This window comes from Rhipicephalus sanguineus, chromosome 1, assembly GCF_013339695.2.
Source record: "Rhipicephalus sanguineus isolate Rsan-2018 chromosome 1, BIME_Rsan_1.4, whole genome shotgun sequence".
Taxonomy (NCBI): Eukaryota; Metazoa; Arthropoda; class Arachnida; order Ixodida; family Ixodidae; genus Rhipicephalus; species Rhipicephalus sanguineus.
The window spans coordinates 234,893,861-234,915,647 of NC_051176.1; the positions used below are offsets into that span (position 1 = coordinate 234,893,861).

The 21,787-nt window shown below is 48.9% G+C and overlaps 2 protein-coding genes across 2 annotated transcripts in view; one reads left to right on the forward strand and one right to left on the reverse strand.

The window, feature by feature from the left end:
* LOC119374900 (uncharacterized) overlaps positions 1-5,274 on the forward strand; it is a 40,775-nt gene extending 35,501 nt beyond the window's left edge. Inside the window, exon 5 of the mRNA XM_037645106.2 lies at positions 5,126-5,274. Coding sequence (XP_037501034.1) covers positions 5,126-5,136 — 11 coding nt within the window. The 3' untranslated portion in view covers positions 5,137-5,274. The remainder of the gene's footprint in view (positions 1-5,125) is intronic.
* Positions 5,275-7,970: 2,696 nt separating this feature from the next.
* The window catches only part of LOC119374883 (organic cation transporter protein), a 62,267-nt gene continuing 48,450 nt past the window's right edge, over positions 7,971-21,787 (reverse strand). Inside the window, exons 4-10 of the mRNA XM_037645090.2 lie at positions 17,574-17,728; positions 15,252-15,420; positions 14,818-14,944; positions 12,738-13,065; positions 10,314-10,495; positions 9,971-10,143; positions 7,971-8,063 (exon numbers count right to left, since the gene is read on the reverse strand). Coding sequence (XP_037501018.1) covers positions 7,997-8,063; positions 9,971-10,143; positions 10,314-10,495; positions 12,738-13,065; positions 14,818-14,944; positions 15,252-15,420; positions 17,574-17,728 — 1,201 coding nt within the window. The 3' untranslated portion in view covers positions 7,971-7,996. The remainder of the gene's footprint in view (positions 8,064-9,970; positions 10,144-10,313; positions 10,496-12,737; positions 13,066-14,817; positions 14,945-15,251; positions 15,421-17,573; positions 17,729-21,787) is intronic.

Here is a 21,787-nt window from a genome sequence, read left to right on the forward strand (position 1 = left end):
GTCGCCGCAGCAGTTCCGCCGCCAGGCACCGCCGCCACCACCACCGACGCCATACCGCCCGCCGACAGGACAACGCTGCGCCCCCCGAAAGACCGACGTTTGGCGTGCCCCTGACAACCGGCCGCTCTGCTATCACTGCGGGGAAGCCGGCCACACATACCGCCGATGCCAGTATCGACAGATGGGGCTACGCGGATTCGTCGTTAACGCGCCGCGCCCGCAGCCAGGCGAACGGCCTCGCGACATCGACGACTACCTCACCGGAACACAGTGGGAAGAACGACGAGCTTCCCGCTCGCCGTCGCCCGGCCGCTACATGTCACCGCACCGCCGGCAGTACACTGGCCCAAACCGGGGCCGGTCGCCTAGCCCGTATCCGGGAAACTAAGGGCAGCAACCGATGGAGGTGCGGTTGCTGTACGACGAAATGCCGAAGATCCTCCGCGGCCGCCGACGACGACAACGCGACGAGACCTTCAGAACACGACGCAGACCGTACGGAGCCCTCACGACGAAACTTCGCGGCCCGAAGAAAACCTGACGACGCAACGTAGAAACAGCGGGACAAATCGACGAAGCCGTGATCCGACGCCACGACCTAACCGCAACGCAAGACGACGAACTAGCGACCTCGATGTCCTTATCGACGGCCACAGCATCACAGCTCTCGTCGACACCGGAGCCGACTATTCCGTCGTCAGTGGGCCATTCGCCACCAAGCTGAAGAAAGTAAAGACCGCTTGGAGTGGACCCGAAATCCGGACAGCTGGAGGCCACCTGATAACACCGATTGGTGTCTGCACGGCGAGAGTCACCATCAATAACCACACTTATCCTGCGAGCTTTGTAATCCTACAAAACTGCTCCAGGGATGTGATACTCGGAATGGACTTCCTAAGTGACCACGGCGCCGTTATCGACCTGAGGTCTGAGTCGATAACACTAACCTCAGACAAAGCGCTCCCGCCCCACCCGACGCCAGGGAACCATGCACTGAATGTGATAGAAGAGCAGGTGACCGTTCCGCCGCGCTCCAGCGTCATTATTTCCGTCGACACTGAAAAACCTGCAAACCTTGAAGGCGTAATCGATGGCGATCAGCAACTACTCCTGAATCGTCAAATTTGCGTCGCAAGAGGTATCGCCGAGCTGCATGACGGTAAAGCAAAGGTACTGCTGACAAACTTCAGCCACGAATATAGGCACCTCAACATGGGTACGACGGTTGCCTACATCGACGAATGTGTAGCCGCCAGCGATGCTTTCGCCCTCTTCGATGCTGCCGAACCTGCTTCGACGAATAGGTCCCGAACCGGATTTTGACGTCAACCCGAGCCTTCCGAAGGTCAAGCAAGACCAGCTCAAAACCCTGCTCCTGCAATACAAGCACTGTTTCTCGTCGTCCTCGCGGGTCCGACAAACTCCCCTTGCTAAGCACCGCATTATAACAGAAGAAAATTCTCGACCACTCCGACAGAGCCCCTACAGAGTTTCGACGCGAGAACGTGAGGCCATAAAGAAACAAGTCGACGAAATGCTACGCGACGATATCATCCAGCCTTCAAAGAGTCCGTGGGCGTCACCCGTGGTATTAGTGAAGAAGAAGGACGGGACACTGCGCTTCTGCGTTGATTATCGGCGCCTGAATAAAATCACGAAGAAGGACGTGTACCCCCTCCCACGGATAGACGACACCCTGGATCGACTTCACAACGCAACGTACTTTTCGTCGATGGACCTCAAGACCGGCTATTGGCAGATCGAAGTAGATGAAAGAGACCGAGAAAAGACCGCTTTTATAACACCCGATGGCCTCTTTGAGTTCAAGGTCATGCCTCTCGGTCTTTGCGCGGCACCTGCGACGTTCCAGCGCGTCATGGACACCGTACTGGCTGGATTGAAGTGGCAGACGTGCCTTGTGTATTTGGACGACGTCGTCGTGTTTTCCTCGACCTTCGACGAGCATCTCCGGCGGCTTGAGGCAGTACTTCAAGCAATCAAGACCTCTGGACTGACCCTGAAGCCAGAAAAGTGCCGATTCGCATACGACGAGCTCCTGTTTCTCGGTCATGTGATCAGCAAGTCTGGAGTGCGCCCAGACCCGCGGAAAACAGCGGCCATCGCCGACTTCGCGCCTCCCACCGACAAGAAGGCCGTCCGCCGATTTCTCGGCTTATGCGCCTATTACAGACGCTTCGTCAAAAGCTTTTCACGCATCGCCGAACCACTCACGCTTCTCACGAAGACTAACGTGGAATTCAGGTGGGAACCGGAGCAAGCGCAAGCATTTGAGGAACTTAAACGACGCCTGCAGACGCCACCCATACTTGCGCATTTCGACGATTGCGCCGATACTGAAATACACACCGACGCAAGCAGCGTAGGACTCGGTGCCGTCCTTGTGCAAAAGACGGACGGGCTTGAAAGGGTTATCAGTTATGCTAGCCGGTCATTATCCAAGGCAGAAGCCAACTATTCCACAACAGAAAGGGAATGCCTCGCCATCATCTGGGCTACGTCAAAGTTTCGCCCCTACCTCTATGGCAGGCCCTTCAAAGTTGTCAGTGACCATCACGCCTTATGTTGGCTAGCTAACTTGAAGGACCCTTCAGGTCGTCTCGCACGATGGAGTCTGAGGCTTCAAGAATTCAACGTTACCGTCGTGTACAAGTCCGGACGAAAACACTCTGACGCCGACTGCCTCTCTCGTGCCCCCGTCGACGCGCCGCCGCAAGACGACGACGATGACTGCTTCCTCGGAACTATAAGTGCCGACGACTTCGCCGAAAGGCAACGAGCCGACGCGGAACTGGGGGGCCTTATGGAGTACCTCCAGTGCAAGACCGCCGTTGTTCCGAAGGTATTCAAGCGAGGACTGTCGTCGTTTTTCTTACGGAACGGCGTTCTCCTGAAAAAGAACTTCTCGCCACTTCGAACGGACTATCTTCTTGTCGTGCCCTCATCATTGCGACCAGAAGTCCTCCAGGCCCTACACGACGACCCGACGGCTGGACACCTCGGTGTTTCCCGCACGCTCGCCAGAATACAGGAAAAGTACTACTGGCCACGCCTTGCTGCCGACGTCGCCCACTACGTCAAGACTTGCCGAGATTGCCAGCGACGGAAGACACCGCCGACTAGGCCAGCGGGACTTCTGCAGCCAATCGAACCACCTCACCGGCCGTTCCAGCAAATCGGGATGGACCTGCTGGGGCCGTTCCCGACGTCGACTTCCGGCAACAAGTGGATCGTCGTAGCAACTGACTACCTCACCCGCTACGCCGAGACAAAGGCAAAAGGCAGTGCCGCGGAGGTAGCCAAGTTCTTCGTGGAGAACATCGTCTTGCGTCATGGCGCCCCAGAGGTCCTCATCACAGACAGAGGTACCGCCTTTACAGCGGACCTAACTCAGGCGATCTTAAAATACAGCGAGACGAGCCACCGCCGCACCACCGCCTACCACCCGCAGACCAATGGCCTCACCGAGCGTCTAAATAAGACCATCGCCGACATGCTCGCCATGTACGTCGACGTTGAGCACAAGACGTGGGACGCCGTCCTTCCGTACGTGACCTTCGCTTACAACACGGCCGTCCAAGAAACGACGCAGATGACGCCGTACAAGTTGGTCTACGGAAGGAGCCCGGCGACGACGCTCGACGCCATGCTGCCCAACGTCACCGACGAAGAAAATGTCGACGCCGCCGCTTACTTACAACGTGCCGAAGAAGCTCGACAGCTGGCCCGCCTGCGCATCAAGACCCAGCAGCACACCGACAGCCGTCGCTACAATCTTCGACGACGCTTCGTCGAGTACCAGCCCGGCGACCGTGTCTGGGTCTGGACGCCAATACGACGACGCGGACTAAGCGAGAAGCTTCTTCGACGATACTTCGGACCGTACAGGGTACTTCGACGTCTCGGCGCACTCGACTACGAGGTTGTCCCCGACGGCATCACGAACTCTCAGAGGCGCCGAGCTCGACCCGAGGTCGTGCATGTGGTGCGCCTTAAACCGTACTATGCTCGTTAACGCACCTGAGGACTCTAATGTTTGCTTTCTTTATTAGTTTTCTTTAGTATCGCATGTATTCATGTTCTGTTTTTAAGCATCGGGACGATGCTTTTTCAGAGGGGGGCATTGCCGCAAGTCTTATATTTCATGAGTTGAAGCTTCACCCACAAAGACTGTGGGCAACGCGCTGCGCAGGCCTCGCCGTGATGTGTAGGAAGCTTCGCGATTGTTTTGGAACAATCCGTTAAGATTGCGCGCCGCACGAGAATGTTCCAGCTTTGTCGAGAGATAACGCCGCCAACAGCGATATCGCTGGAAAGTTCGATAGCACCTGTATAAAAGCCGCTTGTCAGTTGATCGACGGACGACGCCCTGTTCGCCGCTATCATTGTACAGCGTGTATTGCTGTCGTTCTAGTTCTCATTTTCCCGGCCACAAGTTCGGCCAAATAAACAGTTTCATTCTGCAAACGCCGACTGCTTTCTTCGTCGACGTCACGACCACGTGACAATATAGGCTGTGAATCACTTGCGGCATATAGCCGTATATCGGTATGCGGGCATGTGCCACACGTGACTGGCGGAAAGGCTTTAGTGATGTTCGCGACAGGCATGTCAGGTTATTCATGTCGTGACCTGTCAGCCATGTTCGTCATGCACTCATGTCCTCCTATGACATGCAAACTTTGCTTTAAGGAGGCGACCACGAGCGCACCCAGACGTAGGCGACCAGATAGATAGATAGATAGATAGATAGATAGATAGATTGAAACGGTTAAAATGCCTCTGGTTGGCTAAGAAATGCTTCGCATTAAAAAAAAAAAAGAACGGTCGCAGGTTCAGTTCTCATGCGCGGCTGGCACATCCGATGGTGTAAGAACTGCTATGTTTTATGGTCTCAGCACGCATTCAGAGTCAAAATCAGCTAATATCCCTCAGCTGCCATTGATCCCGGCTAGTCCGATGAAATTTCAAACGATTTTATACTAAGAGATAGTGTTGTACATTTGAAAGTTGTGAAAATTGCGCTTTAGTTGAAAGGGACGTCATAAATATGTCGAACATATTTATGTAACATTAAACTGTCTCTGTGTCTGTCTGTCTTTTTCAGAATACTCATGAAGTTTGGACTGAGCTTGCAGAAAGGGACCAGCTCTTGTGGTACCGGGGATTCTTCAAGCCCAACAGACAGTCACCGTGTGCTATACTCATCGCCCTGTTTTGTACTGTATATATAATGTCGAGAGTGCACTCTTTCAACGCCTGCTTCTTTTGGTCTGCGTCCACCGATACGGCGCCGGATTCTTGCATAAAGGATATGTACTCTACCGGATATTATCTGCTACCTTTAGGCCCACGTTACCCTATCGAAAAGACTGATGATGTGTTCGCCAATGCAGGATGCAAACCTCGAGCATAGTATGTTTTCGCCATTGTCTTCTTCTCCATATGTATACAGATGGTCGCACTGTTTTTCATGTTTTTTTAAAAATATTATTGGGCCACTGTAGTCATCCTGAACGTTTTATTTTGGCTTATGATTCTGACCATTAACGAATGCAACTTTTATACATATTATTTTCCGCGCAGTCACAACGAAGTGCACTTTCCCGTTTTCTTTTAATTAATATGTTTGGTCTGACTTGTAACAGATGCATTAAATTTTGGCGAGTGTTAGCTCTATAGTACTGGATTAACGGTTGGCTATGGGGAGCCAGGAGGGTTGCATTCCCGAGTCTCAATTAATTTAAATCGTCCGGTTTTGCAGGTTAAAATCACGACCTGATTTCGAAGTATGCCGTAGTGTTGGACTCCGTAATAGTTATGACCTCTTGGAGTTCCTTAGCGTACGCCTATATGCATGTGCACGGCAGTTTTTGCATTCCATCGCCATCGAAATGCTTGGCATGACATCGCGAGCTCAGCAGTGCGACGACATGTCCATTGGGCAACAGCGGAGGGCATCCCCAAGTCTCTTGTCGAAGAGGGCATCCTTTTATCATAAATGACTTTTTCTAACGAAGTGTTGTATGCGAAATTTACAAACGGAATGAGCATGGAGAAAAGTAGCTCACGAGAAGGAACACCGAAAGTAATATTCCTTTATTAAAAAAAAATTGAATGTAGAATTTGTTCATACATAAAGAAAGGAGTGTTTTATTAATCCAGCCTGCGCGGCTTGCTCGACCCAAATTGTGCATTACTGCGATGCAATCATGTTAACGTCATCGTGGGTGGCTGACAAATGTCACAATCGAGGAAAAAGATGTAGTGATGGCGCAGTCGGTATAGTCTTTGTGATGAGTACAATGGTGTGCTCCATAGATTATCGACAACCTCGCAATAAGAAGCTCTGCAGCATCTCAAAGCAGATACTGGTGGGCAATACCACGCACTGTGTGTAAGGCGCGTTCTCTTTCAATTAATGGGGAAAAATAAGTGGTCTCTCTGATTTTACTGACTTGTTAGAAAGCAAATGTATGGCGTTCTTCCCTAAACACGGCCGTATATATCGCGGATGGAGCCTCCTAGCCTCATTACGGCATGGGGCGAGTTGTTGAAGGGCGACTTGCAGTGAACACACTAGTCGGTGGTATATGGGTCTCCATATGCCTTTGCACGAATACGAATGGACCTATACAAAGCATGCGTGAATCCATTTCAACTTCCCAGCGGGTGTTATATGATTATACGGAGACGCGCAAGCTTTCTTTGTAAGCCAGCTTCTCAGCCTGGGGTTGTTCAGTGCTCTCCTAGTGCACGTGTGCGCATAATTAAATTCACATCCCAGTTCCTTCTTAGCGTACGTAGTCAGAAGTCTAATATAACTCGGTTTCACAGGGCCATTTCTTATTTTACACGTAATCTCGTTCTCTTAAGTTAAGACTCATGTTAAAAGTTGAAACTGCCTGCTTGGCATTTTCTTGCTGATGCTGCAAGACTTGCACTTACAAGAATGAAAATCAATGCGTATTCGCCACATTTACAAAACTCGGTATGTTATACGGCTTTGGAGATTCGGAAGCTTGCCTTAATTGTTCCCCCTTTTTTGCTGGTGCAAAAGATAAAAGGATGGGAGCAGTTCTATAGCGACGCCCAAATTACAAGCTGTTATATACGGCTTAAGTGCGCACGCAGTATTGTTGCTGAGATGTTCTGTACACACAGTGTCGATGTTCGTTATATAGCTGAGCGTTTATCATTGCACTCCGGTTTTTTATCGTGTCCTTGCGCATGCATGTGACCCGTTCGTAAATTTGAACTTAATTGTCAGCCCAGTTGATCCGTTTGCGCGGGACGCTGGTGTCATGGCTGGAACTGTCATTATTTAAATTACATGTTTAACAGCCTGTCCGTAGTTATTTTTATTTCAATTTTCTGCGTTAACCGGAATATACAACTTTTGTTCCTGTTTGCAAAATTAACGAATAGTTCCACAGAGAAAGATAGAGTATGGTAAGCGTGAGCTGAGCGCTGCATTTGCTATGCAGCGCTTAGCTGCGTAGAAGCAAACATGCAACTGTACGGAGTCACTGGTTTGATCGAAATCTGTAGTTGGAGTAACGATATACCGTTAATTATATTTTAAGAGACTGGTCGATGCTTCCTTTTGACAAAAACAGCGTTGAAGAGAATGTGGGAAGGATGGTGGGGGGATTTATAGACGACCCGTTCATTGCCTGCTTCTGCTTTAAAAAGTGGCCGTCGTTCCTTTGTTAAGCCACGTAAAATGGGGAGCCACTCGATATGCTTCACTGGTGAACGGCCTACAGAATCCAAAGATTTTGAAGAATGTTGCCTGTGCCCCGAAAGAGGCTGTCGAGGCTCGGGCACTCGGAATCACTTGAGAACTCTTTAAAACTTCGCTGTATATTTATTGCTTAATATGTACTGATGGGTCAGTTGGTGAGCCATGATATTTGGTGAATCAGCGCACAAAAGGACAAAATCGCGCGCACATAAAATGACACATTTATTGCGCTCATACATTGGATCTTTCTTGATGCTGCTGTCCATGTTTACTTTTGTCGCCGTCCTCTTCATTCGTCCTAGAGGCACAACGAAAGAAACAAAATAGCAAATGTTAGTGAAGTAAACCCGCGCCAATGACATGTGAATTATCGCTGTTCTGAAACAAAAAAAAAATGTGCGTGTCTTTTCTTCTGTTCCATCTTCACTTGAAAACTACTGCCAAAATTAAAATGTCTGGTCATATCTGCCGTCTATTTGTTTGTGCTCGTTTTATTTGACCACTCGGACGCACTTGCACAGCCACAAATGTATACGGACGAAGCTCAGCCACGTTTTGAACTGCATGCTTTACTAATATGACTGCAGGGGACGTCGAAATAGTACTCGTGCTCGACTGCCAATCGTTCTGAGAGCCCTGGTTTTTCCCAGGAAGACAATGATTCGAGATACACTAATATGAGGAAAAAGAAAGAAGGATCAACACATCGAATAACGTCAAGGTAAGAATGAAGTCGGCCTTCGGTTCAACCGTGATGGGTGGCTGGTGGACGCCTATACACGGCGGTCCATTCGAAAGCGCAAGGAGATGCAGGCAAGACGCAGGATATGAAGAGCACACTGGTCGTCGGCGTATGTACGAAGAATCGCCTATGTACGTACAATACGTTGAAGCCGCCACTCTCCAGACACTTGATCTGTTTTGAACCATGAAGTAGGCCGACGAGTTGTCGTGCGCGACTCAGTAGCAGTATAGAATATGCCAGTAGCGTAACCAGAAATTTTTTCCGAGGGTGGGGGTGAAGGGGTTCAACCATCCTTTATGTATGTTCGCGTGCGCGTTTGTATGTGGGCGTGTATATACACACACATAGGCGTGCGCAGGGTTCCCCATTAGGGAGGGGGGGAGGCAAAGCTTCATCGAAGTCCCCCCTCCCCCTCGTGGTAGAGTCCAAAGGCAACATGCTTGTCTTTGCAAAAAAAAAAAAATGAAAATTAAGCGATGACGGGCTTCTCACAATGGCCTGTCTTTGATCCTTGGTTTCCCGGGTATAAATATGGGAAGTAAACAGTTCTTGGAATACAACATTAGGGGCTTTCGGCCGCGATTATATATCGTCAAAAATCTGCGTGGTCATAACCCTGCTCTTGTGCGACTGAGTCAAAGTAAGGGGCGGACTTTGCGCCCCCCACCCCACTTCAGGTTATTAGTGGGGGGCGGCCGCCCCCCTGCCCCCTCGTGCGCACTCCTATGTACACACATGCAAAACTGAAAAATGTCGGGGGGGGGGGGGGGGCTTGAACCCCCCCCCCCCCGGCCCCCTGGCTACGCCAATGATACAAGCTATAATAGAGTTAGAGTAAATGCTTCGCAGGTCAGTGTGGCAGGTGATAAAGGGGCAGAGTCAAAAGAGAGTAATCATTGCAATGTACTGCCGCACGTAAATAATCCGCTCGGCTTCGGGCCTTCAGCAGAAGCACAAAGTTTCAGAAAAGTCACGGTATGCAGAATTAGCGCGCTCGACACGATCCGTGTCATTGTTCATGTCTCTGCCACTGTCTTCGTCTTCCTCTTAATAGTAGTAGTAAGTGGTTGTAACTTTATTTGAGAAAATATGTACAAAAGAACCGAAGGAAACGCTGACGGCCGCTCTGTAGCTGGCTAGCTCGATCAGTTGATACCTTAACGGCGGCCATCAGTGAATGAGGAAGAAGTAAAGGACAGAGAGAGGATAGAGGGGATTGCTTACATGTGTACGTACTACGTGTGCGTGTACACAGACGGATATAGCGTCTTATAGTTCGCTTGTGAAGTTACCTCTTCGAGAGAGTTTGCCAACCGGCCCCGCACACCGACACTGTGATGTATTGCCGTTAACGGTAAACGTGTCATGCAGAAAAAAGTACCGAGTAGGCCAAGTTAAAGTTCGGAGAAAACTGTTTCGTTATTTCGCCTGCATTAAAAACATATTCGTCGTCGCCGTACCTGCTTCCAACGCAGCACCACGGTTGGACGTTCTTCCCGAAATCCTCTCCTTCGCTGAGGGTCTGCGGCAGGCGCACGTTCATTGTTTCCGGTAGGAGCAGGATGGCTAAACCCCCCGCCACGGACAGGACTCCGAAAATAGTGCTGGGGATGACCACGCCGTAAATCTGACCCTGCAAGCCGGCAGAAGAGTTATAAATTTACATCGAGAAGCAACGCTTGAGAGAAAGGAGGGCAAGGTGGATGCAGACTGCATCGAATCAAGCATTTCGTTTTGGTGCAGAAAGAAATTCCACGCAAAATGTTGGCGTTATGAAGTGGTGAGTGCCTGCAATGTTCATACCATGTAGAGTATGTGAGGTGTGATGATGAGACTGACGCTTGCAACCATGGCAGCGACCCCCATGGCGAAAGTTCGGAGCACAGTTGGGAACAGTTCGGCTCCGTACACGTATATGGTGGCGAAGGATGCTGTGATGCTCAGTTTTCCTAGGCTGCACAGCGCCACGGTGGGCCATGCAATTTCTGCAACGAGAGGGACAGGGGCGAAGCCAGAAATACTTTTTCGGGGGTGGTACTGAACCACCATTTACGTATGTTCGTGCGTGCGTTTGTATGTGAGCGTGTATGTATGCACAATCAAAATTTAAAAAAAATTCGGGGGGGGGGGAGAGGAAACGTGCGTTTTTTTTTTTTTGCTTTGCGAATTTACCATAGCAATGTGTCATTCTTTATAAATATATGCATGCATTAATTATAGCGATCACTTCTCTTAGTGTAGGATATAATAAAAGGGATCAAATCAGAGAAGGTTACCCGACTACTGCAATACATTACTAAATGAATAAGTAAATAAATGTGAAATAAAAAGCCAACAAATTTAGTCAGACTTCATTGTGAGAATGATAGAGGAAACTCGGTGCTCAGCACGAACAGGCACGCATTTCGCCCAAACTAATTACGTGTCGTGCACTTGAAAATGTGAACACACATTGCTGTGGACAATAATAAATGATAAAGCAAGCATACACACTCCCTAAAATGCCGTCCTGCACGCTGAGAACACATACGCGTATTCGCAAACTTGGAAGCTGTACGCACTGAGTAGTATAATAATAATTATTGGTGTTTTACGTCAAAAAACCCCAATATGATAGTTAGGGACGCTGTAGCGGAGGGCTCTGGAAATTTCGGGCCTCTAGTATTTCGCCTCCGTCGAAATGCGGCCGCCGCGGCCGGGATTCGATCCCCAAGGTAGTAAAATTTGGGGGGGGGGGGAGGGTTTGAACCTCCCAGACCACCCTCCTAGCACTACTGTTCAGCAGGGTTAAAGGGTCGACAACATATATAAATGCCTGGTATCTGCAAGCACATGCGCTAATCGGGTATTTGGCAATTATATAGACAAAAAAGGAAAAAAATATGGAGTATGGAGATCTATATACAGTGAAACCTCGGGGATACGGATCTTGCGGGACCACAAAAATATTCGTATCATCCGAAATTCGTATCACCAGAAAGCATGGAAAATTAGCATGCGACAAAAGAAAGCTGGCGTACATTTTCATATATTAATCTTAAGGGCCACAGCAACGTCAGGAAAAACCCTGAATGATTCTCAGTTAAGTTTTGAGATGTCGGCAATCATACCAGCGCTCGTAAATGTACGGCCCGTACGCGCGCATTTATTTAATGAACCAGGTGCGCTGGACCCGCGACAGCAGTAGCCCCTTCCAAATTTTAGTATGCCATTTTGCTTGACACCGGAGTAGTGCAGCGAAAGTAACAAAAGAAGTGCCTTGACGCGATGGATCAAGGCCACAAGATTACAGAACCACGGTCCTGTGTTATGATTTTGTTTTTGCGGAGGTGTTGGGTTGTTTTTTTGGGAGATTTACGGCACGGCCTGCACAAGTGCGATCTCAACGGTCGCGCAAGTTGACGTTGTGAGGCCTGACTCCTTCGCCAAGACCGTCCTCGCCTTTTTTCGGTCCTCGTCCACCTTTCATAGGATGTCTGATGCACGAGGCAGGCACGTGTAAACAGAGCACAACGACAGCAGCCCGCGTCGACGCGTTAGAAAAAAAGAGAACATGGCGCTAGTTTTCCCTGTAATCTAAACGCGAAGGCACACGGTGGCACATAAGAGCCTCAAAGATTCGCGCACACAATTTCGGAGGCCGTGACGCGTCTCTGAAGGTTTATCCTGACCGTAAGAAAAGTGTTTTCTTACACCGTGATTCTGACCATTTGGCGGTGCGGCGCGCATGCCCACTCTTGCGTTCCCGCGCTCGCACGTGCTTGGAGCGTCCTCCGCGACAGCGCGGACAGCACCTCTTCGTACCTGGGCGGTAGCGTACGTTCGTATCAAACGTCGCTGGGTGAAAATCGGTTCGCAACAACCGTACTCCATTACATTGCAGGCCAATGGGCCTTGGCCGGGACCAAGGAAAAATTCGTATCACCCCGAAATTCGTATGAGCTGTGATCGTATCACCGAGGTTTCTGTATAGCGTTAATTCCACCATTATGTGATACTTATGTCCTTCCTTAATTCCTCCCTTGAACATTTAAATAACCGAGTGAAGGCTGGAATTGAGGGAAGTAGGTGCTGTTTATCGGCTGAATGTCAGTTAAAAGTTAACAGCAAGTAACTTTGCTGCAGGACCAAAACGATCCTCACCTACTGATCCCCCGGCCGGGATATGATTGATAAAGTGCACTATCTACACCTAGACTCCAGCGAGAGCTGAATTTAAACGCTTGCCTGATGGAACGAAGACAATGGCGATACAGGCGAGGCCTCCAAGCAGCATGTTGAAGAGCATTACAGGTCTCCTTCCATGCCTGTCCATAAAGTACCAGGCCAAACAGACACCCGGCACCTCGACGGCACCACTAATGGCGAATGACACGTAATCGCTTATGCCCATGGACGAGACGGCGAACGACAGGCCGTTGTATACCATGGTGTTAGCTGTCCAGCTGAAGCATACCACCACCACCTTTTTCAGCAGGTTTGGGTACTTCGCCAGTCTCCGTAGCGTCACACTTTCTGTTGTTGTATCGTCGCAGCATAGGCCTTTCTTCTGTTCCTGCACGCATGAAATGGATTCCGCTGTAGGGGGGCAACGACCATTAGGACACTTCGATTGCGACTGGTGGACTGGCCCTCCGCCAAGGGCCCTCGATTCTCCCGGTCTCGTGAAGACGTCGTTACGTTTTTTGGAAACCCAACAAACATATACGCGCCTCATCTTTGCGATGGAAAACCCGCCGCATGTTCTTCAAAACTGCGTCAGGTGTGGCCATCACAGAAAGCTTGAAGGACAGCTTGATTTAAGAAACGAACATATCGGCCAGACATAGATCACAGGGGCGTAGCCAAACCCCCCCCCCCCCCCCCGAAATTTTTCAGTTTTGCTTGCGTATATATACACGCACACATACAAACGCACGCACGAACATACATAAAGTATGGCTGAACCCCCCCCTCCCCCCGAAAGAAATTTCTGGCTACGCCCCTGATAGATCACGTAGTTGGCCTCGTGTCGATCAGGTGGAGTTGTAGTGGCCGTAAGGTTGGTTGGTTGGTTGGTTTTGTGAGACTTTATTTAGGTCCTGCAGGGCGCGCGTTAGCGCGCAGTGGGCGACTCCCACGTCGGGACCGTCAGGCCAAGCCTGTCGGCCGCTCCGCGGGCCTGCTGGACGGCCCAGAGTTGGTCGGCCAGGAGGGAGCTGCGGAGGGCCGCCTCCCACCTGGCCGAAGCATTAGCGCAGCTTGCACTAAGTCGCGCAAGGCTGGGTCACAACAGAGCTGGTGGTTGGTCCTGGCTTGGCTAGGCTTTTACCCTCTCACCTGTCTCTTTCCCAACCCTTGCTACACTATAGGATATGCTTGCTCTCTTTATCTTTATCGTTTTTTTTTTTAGTTTACGTCTTTCTATCTCTTTATTTCTATGTCTATTTGTTTCTCAGTTTTTCTATAGACTGTGTTACGTAAGGCATATGGGCGCCGCCATCATGGGCTGTTAAACGAATGTTTTCTTATTTTTGTATATCTGACGAGAACTGATAAAGTCAGGAAACGCCGAATACATCAACCCAACAGTTTTCCTGTGTATACGCCCACCGTAACACTTTTCGCTTAGTTGTTCAAGATAAAACACGGCAAGGTTAACAGCCCAGCATGGCGGCGCGAAACCCGTCCGTAAAACAGTCTATATGCTTCTGTCTTTCGTCCCTTTCTTTCTCACTTTCTTTCTCTTTCTTTCTATGTCTTTCTTTCTCTTTCTCTCTCTGTAGTCGTTCTCTCGCCTTCTATCTATTCGCACTTTCTTCCCTTTTTTTCTATCCTTTTCTCTTTCTATCTCATTCTTTCTCTCTCTCTCCCTCTCTCTCTGTACCCGTTCTGACCTCCTGCTTTCCCTCCACCTCATTCTCACATCCGTTTCGCACCGTCTTGCTATACCACACTATACAAGGCTATGCTATGTGAGCGTGCCTGGATAGCCGAGTGTTTACGACGCTCGCCTTCGGATAGAGGGGACGTGGGATCGAATCGCGCCTCGCCAAGAATTCATCTCTTTCTCTATCTTTCTTCCTCTCTCTCTGCACTCGTTATCTCGCCCGTCAGAGTTATTGCATCCCACGCTGGACAGATCGGCGCACTTAATTGTTCTGGGAGCGAGGCAGAAGAGGAAGGCGATGAAGAAGAGGACAAAGAGAGCGCGTGCTGGTTCATGATGATGATAATTTTCTATCTGCGACACACAGCAAACCTCGATAATAGCGGCTCTGCTGTAAAAACGCTTGAGACTGGAAGATAACGTTCCAGAATAGCTTACCATAAACGTCACCAAGAAATTTGGCGGAATCTTCTTCCCATTCCTCTTGGCAATCTTCTGGACAAGAATCTCGACCTCGGCCAGTCTGTTCTGGCTGAGTAGCCACCGCGGAGACTCTGGAACGAGCCTGTTGACGTCACGATTAGTGAAAGTTGCCGTCGATACGCACGCAAGAATCAAATAAGCGCATCAATGCATAGTGCACTCCAAAAACACCTCTAAAAGAAACACAAAAAAGCGTTAAACTAAGCAGGGCGCGTCTCGAATGCGCTTCTTCGTCCATCGCGATGTCGTGTCCCTTCAGCCGGGCTCCGGAGACTCGTGCGCGCTGCGAGCGCCGCTGAAGATGTGGCGACCACAGACGGAAGAGCTCCCGATATGCGCGGCAGTTGACGCGGCTATAGAAAAACAGTGAAGAGGGGGACCCCGCGCACCACCACATGGCCAGCAGCACGACGAAGGGCAGCGAGGTGGCCACCGCCACGGCGAACCAGGAGCGCAGCAGGTATGCCACACCGGCCAGAGACATGAGCGCCACGCCATAGACGGCGCACACGAACATGCCGGCGAAGGTGCGCTTCTCGGGGCTCATGATCTCCATGCCTGCGCCACACGGGTGCCACGATGCTGCATAGGTACGCGAAACAAGGCCAACACCCGAAAGCACAGAAGAAACAAAAAACCGACACAAGGCCCGTGGTATAACGCTGTTATCGCTCCTTTGAAAACAGCACCCACACAAGAGCAGGGACGAATGCAAGGACTACACCGTCAGCGCTGCGGTATTTTCTTTCGTCGCTGCCTTAGCGTGCGCGCTGTTTCCTTTACGCAATGATGCACCAACAATCCCACAGCTGTACTCACCGTTAACTAAGGAATGCGTTGCAGGGTCTCTGCAATAAAGCAACATTTTCAGGGTCTCAACAACGCTCTTTAAACACTACAAAAAATAAATAAGAGCTAAATTAATAACTTAGGTGTATGCGAATGTTCGATGCGCAACAATCACTGTTGTTCTTATCGTATATTTGGTGGGAGAGTTCGCTGATCGGGGAAAATTGTGGAATATTCATTTCTGTACGAATATAAAGAACTACGAAACGTGCTGGTGGTTTGGGGGGGAGTAAAGAATGTGACGACTGTTTCGAATGGCATGCTGAAGGAGAGCGCAGATACTTAGCAAAGAGGCACCAGCCCCTCAGAGAACGCGTGGCAGAAGCCGCCGTCTGCACAGATAACCTCCAGTCATTCACGTGATCACCTTCAGACAACCTATGAATTTGTTGGCTACAGTCAGGAAAAGCATTTTTTTTCAACCAGTTCAGTCTCGGTTGCAACTCCTTAAACAGACATGCATGCTGTACATTTGGCTCCTCCTTCAATTAACATACGTGCATCATGTGCTGTTCCCTTGTTCCAATTTACACTCATCGTCATGGTGTACTAAATAACTGAAAGTTGCTTGTTGTAGGGAAGTTCCTCAGTTATCTGACGTCCAGTTGTGAACGGTATCACTCAAATAGTGTAAATGAGCCTTTCTTTACTAAGGCACCTACGCAAATTTTACACTACATCCTTTATACTCGGAAATAACAAAATATTCGGCATTCAATTTCATATTTGTTTTTTTTTGTACTCGTACTCAATCAAAATTGTTTGCCATAAATTGTTTTAACACACTTTTAAATTGTTTTAACACACCTAAATGTACTTCATTGGATAAAAACCTAGCTATAAGCGAACTGTTACTCGCCTACACGTTGAGGGGGTGTATAATATTGCCCTAAAAATTCCTCGTGCTTTCCTGCCGCTGATTACGGTTACCCTTCACTGAGATCCACGAAATCGAGGACGCCAGCAATGAATATATGCAACGAATGAGCCAGATAAAATGCACAGCAGCGCGCAATCAGTGTCAGTCCGCGAATAACCGAGTCGCACCAATGGCTCGATCAGCGACAGCGAAGCTAGGGAAAGCCATCCGCTAAAGAAATGGTCTGCCGGACGCCGCAAGAGCCAATCGACACACTTTGCTTATACGCTTGATCGTGAATCGGTTACGACAATTGTGAATATAGGTATTCCATTAAATGTAGTCAGGATCTCCGTGCACACTAACTGCACGAGGATGCGGCACTTCATAGTTCGCCGTGATGCCGCAAATTTAACGGTGTCGTAACGGTTCGATCGCACTAATGTGTTTCCACCGGTTCCCGCTCACTTATGTCAGTAACGAGTACACAAAACAGCCGAGTTATCGTTTTCAGTGCCTTTTTACGTCCTTTGTCGATTGTTTCCATGCCACAGCGCACATAACCACTTTTTGCTGTGAGGTTCGAGTGTCATATTCCAAATGCTTCGTACTTATAAGAACCAATAAGGAAAGCTCCCGCCCTCGCTTTTTCGATCAATGGAGCGTTAGGAGCGTCAAACGAAGTCCCACTTTTTCTGCATATGTAAACGCGCGATAACAAAGGAGCTCTTGACAAGGACCTCGATGCATATATAGCAGCTTTCAAGGAGAGTCACGTGATTTTTCTTACCGCAAGCTGTTTTTTTTAAACGCGTATGTATTTTTTCTTTGCGGAAGTCTTAACGTACGTAATGCGGCAAGGTTATTCGTAGTGCCACAGTGAACTTACAGCAACAATGCTTTACGAAATGCAATAAATATCGCTGCAAGAGCGTGAGGCGTGAGTGAATGGTCGTTTCGGCTACTGAGAGGTTGGTGCTTGTGAGTGAGAGTTTGCTCTCACTCATGATGAACGGTGTCTGGAAGATGGCTGGATAGGTCATGCCCACAACGCCTCTCCAGGCGATGTAGCCCTCGTAGGTGACAGGGAAGGCGGCCCCTATTCCTCCCACCAGGCTCACCGCGATGGTAAGAAGAAAGGACTTCTTGCGACCCCACCTGCGAGCAGATCGCCCTTCGTTAATGCCCAGAACCCCGTGTGCACAAAACGCTCTTGCGCTAGACTCGGCATTAATAACAAAAAAAGCAATCCTAGTGCCATAGACATGCTTGCGCTTAACGAAGGCAGCCAACCAATGACAAAGAGCGCTTACGAGCGCTCGTTTGTAAAATTGGCCAGCCACATTCGCCAATAAAATGTTAGACTCAAAGTTCGCAGAGTTTTTTTTTTCCCCAGATATAACGAGTGAGTGTTTCGTGTATACGAGCCCTTATAATGTGAGGCCAAATCTATTCACGCATTTTCTTTGAGCTGTCGACTCCATGCAGACTCGTCTACACATATGAGACGAACTCCACAGTTCTCTGATTTGGTGGCCGTTCTAGCAACCAGGTCGCAGTGACATGCTGGGGTAAACCTCAGCAATGAAAAGCGGCACTCTGGGTCGATGACGCTGAAGCCCATCAAGAGCGCAAACCGCGGACACGAAATGGCGCGTCCCCTGTACACGCGATGAATTCGAGTTAGCGCTCAAATGCATGCAGAGTTTCAAAAGAAAGTTGGAATATGCAGATTTTCCTCCTAACTGCTCGCGAATCCATTGCCTGCAATATTAAAATAAAAGGCAGTGGGAAAGGTGCCTGTCCCGAAATTTCGTTGACCACAAAGCCGCATAAAAATTATGACACAGCGATAAACAAATGAGTAATAATTTACATCATTCCACTGGCCCTCGGCATTTGATGCATCCGCCACTGCTTGCACATATATAATTTAATATGGGGCCACACTCCCAGAGCTGTTTGTTCGTGCGGCCAATGGCTGACCATTTTCGCTAATACCTTGTCCAAATAATTGTTGGGGTTGTAAGTCCCAAAACAACGGTATGATTATGAGGGACGCCGTATAGGGGAGGGCTCCGAAAATTTTGCCCATGTGGTGTTCTTCAACGTGCACCTAAATCGATGTACATGGTCCTCTAACTTTCCGCCTCCATCGAAGTGCGGCTGCCGCGGCCGTCGAGCATCATAGTTCAGCAGTCGAGCATCATAGTGTTGAATATAGTTAGCGTAACACTTTTTTTTAATGCGAACAATAAATTTGAACTTTCTACTCAGCCATCGGAGTGGCTTGCTGCAGCCGTTTATTGTCTCTAAAGTGCTGAGAAGAGTTAGAAAGATACATGCTTTAATGATATGGTAGAAAAGTTAGCCTGGTTGATCGCCTGCTTTGCTGCTCTGAGAAATGTATATTAAGTATATGAATGGTGACACTTCAAACAATCATCTCTGTTGTAGGAGCCTTAAAAAAGCCATTTAAAAAAGCTAAATTAAGGAAATTAAAATGTTTCCTTTTCCTTCTCCTCCTCGATGAGACCTACACCAGTGAACAGCGCGAACTCAATACGCCAACTTGGTCCCCATATGCGACACAGGCTTTTATTTTTCTCATGGAGACACATTGATGAAAAAGGTCTAACGACTGCATTTGCTCCAACTTTACCCTATTTCGCTCAGTGCACGGCGTTTTGCTGCTCAGCTCGGTGTTGCGGATTCCATCTCGGCCGCAGCAGCCACTTTCGGATCGGGGCTGAGTGAAAAAAAAGCTTTAGCTGTATTCAGTAATAGACTGTTACTCGAGGAATGTTTGGAAGCGAAATTTTCAGCCAATCCTGTCACTGTACGTGCTATTATTGAATACATCCAGCCTATAGCAAAGAGCGCATGCGGCAGATGCTGGCGTAGCCAAGGGGGGGGGGGGGGTCAAACCCTTTCCCCCCTCCCCGAAAGTTTTCAATTTTGCATGTGTATATATACACGCGCACACATACAAACGAACGCTGAAACATGCAGAAAATATGGCTGACCCCCCCCCCCCCAAAAAAAAAAAAAAAAAAAATTCTGGTTTACTGGATGAGAAGCTTAGTGAATTCGGCTGCTTGGGCTTAGATTTAGCCGAACTTAACGCACCTCATGTGCTCAAACTCCGTAGTTCACACTATCGCGTGCGTCACAATCTGATCGTAATTTCGACGCGTAGAAATTGAAATGTTAGTTAATCGAGACTGTCTGCATGCTGCCGACGCTGACACGCTACAGGAAAAATTGAAGCACGAAGGAGTGCGAAGCTTCACTACGTACACTGAAGATATATGAGCGTGGTACTTTTAAGAACTTTTGGCACGAACGGCATAAAAATTTCCCACGCGCAAACAAGGAATTTAAGACGTATAAAATATTCGTGCATATGCTTCTCCAGATCTGAGGGTATCCAAGTTTATCTACAAGGTAATGTGCTTGAAATGTGAGAGGTGCTGCACTGATTAAAATTTCGGAACCAATGATCAAGCATCACAAGTGCGCACATCAGGTGAAACGACGGAGGCTTAAACGCCTTGTCGGAGCCGCTTGTGTCCCCTTACCTCATCATTGAATAGTATTCGGCTGTTGCATGGACGACAGAAGAGCGTCCATCTTCTCGATCGCTCGTTGGGTGTCCGACCGAAACCACACGTGATAAAGCAGTCGTGGGGTAACCTTTAGGTGACATCCTCCAGTTTATGGCACCTGACACATTCTCGCGTTATCGTTCACTCCGACCAAAGTGCCCGTGGCCGTCCCGAAATATCAATAATTGCTTAATTTCTTCAAACTTTATGTGAAAGCTCGTTTCGTTTTGATGTTGTACTAACCTCGCTGAGGACGTTTTATCGAATGTTAAACTACCCAACATCCCATCTTGATTTGTTCCTCTTACTAATTAAGCCCTGACATTTTTGTTACCTCAACCTTAATCCTTGCAGACCACATTATTCTCTTCTCCTGACAGACGTGCAGCCTATACATGAGTTCTTTCAAGGAACCATTTCTTTTGACAAAAATCCGGCAGATCCCACGCACTGTGGGAATCGATATAATGCGAAGTGGTCGGAAAAGAGCAGCATACATCGCCTTGTTTGTCTTTGAGGCAAATGAAGTCATTTATGTCATCACATCTGCTTCACGGTAATCGCATGTTTGTCTTGTATTCATGCATTTACAATCTTTAATATAATGAAACGTATAATCTGGTATATGCAGTGCATGACCTGTCGTTTATGTTCATCACGCACTCATATCATGCCACACCAATTTTGGTGTATATCCAGTTAACAAAACGGCCAGAAGCGTACCAAGACAGTGTCATGTAAATCATGCCGTACATGACATACATGTAATGATTTTGCGTGTTAGGACCTCTCATTAATTATGTTCGTCATACAGTCACGTCACGCAATATCAGTTTTGGTGTATATCAAGCTAGGGAAACGGCCGCGTGCGCACCATGAGCATGGTATGTATTTTGCCGCGAGTCTTTTATTTCATGCGTTGAAGCTTCACCCACAAAGACTGTGGGCAACGCGCTGCGCAAGCCTCGCCGTGATGTGTAGGAAGCTTCGCGATTGTTTTGGAACAATCCGTTAAGATTACGCGCCGCACGAGAATGTTCCAGCTTTGTCGAGAGATAACGCCGCCAACAGCGATATCGCTGGAAAGTTCGATAGCGCCTGTATAAAAGCCGACGCGCTTGACTGCTTGTCAGTTGATCGACGGTCGACGGCCCGTTCGCCGCTATTATTGTACAGCGTGTATTGCTGTAGTTTGACTATCAGTTTCCCGGCCACAAGTTCGGCCAAATAAACAGTTTCATCTCGGACGTGCTGACTGCTGTCTTCGTCGACGTCACGACCCCGTGACATCTGGTGGAGGTGCTGCTTCATGATCCGGACGCCACCGCGGAGCGCTGACCCAAGCCCAAGCCGCGAAGAAGACGACTCTAAGGACAACCCGGATCCTCGAACCAGCCGCCGGCAGAAGGGACTACAACCAGAGTACGGGCTCCTTCCCGAAAACGCCAGGCAGCCGAAGACCGTCACATCGACCACCGAGACGATGACAGACCCCCTGCCACCTACAACGGTAGTGATGCAACAGCCAAGGGAGCCACCGACTTTCCGTGGATCGTCGTTTGAAGACCCGGAGAGCTGGCTGGAGACGTACGAGCGAGTCGCCACCTTC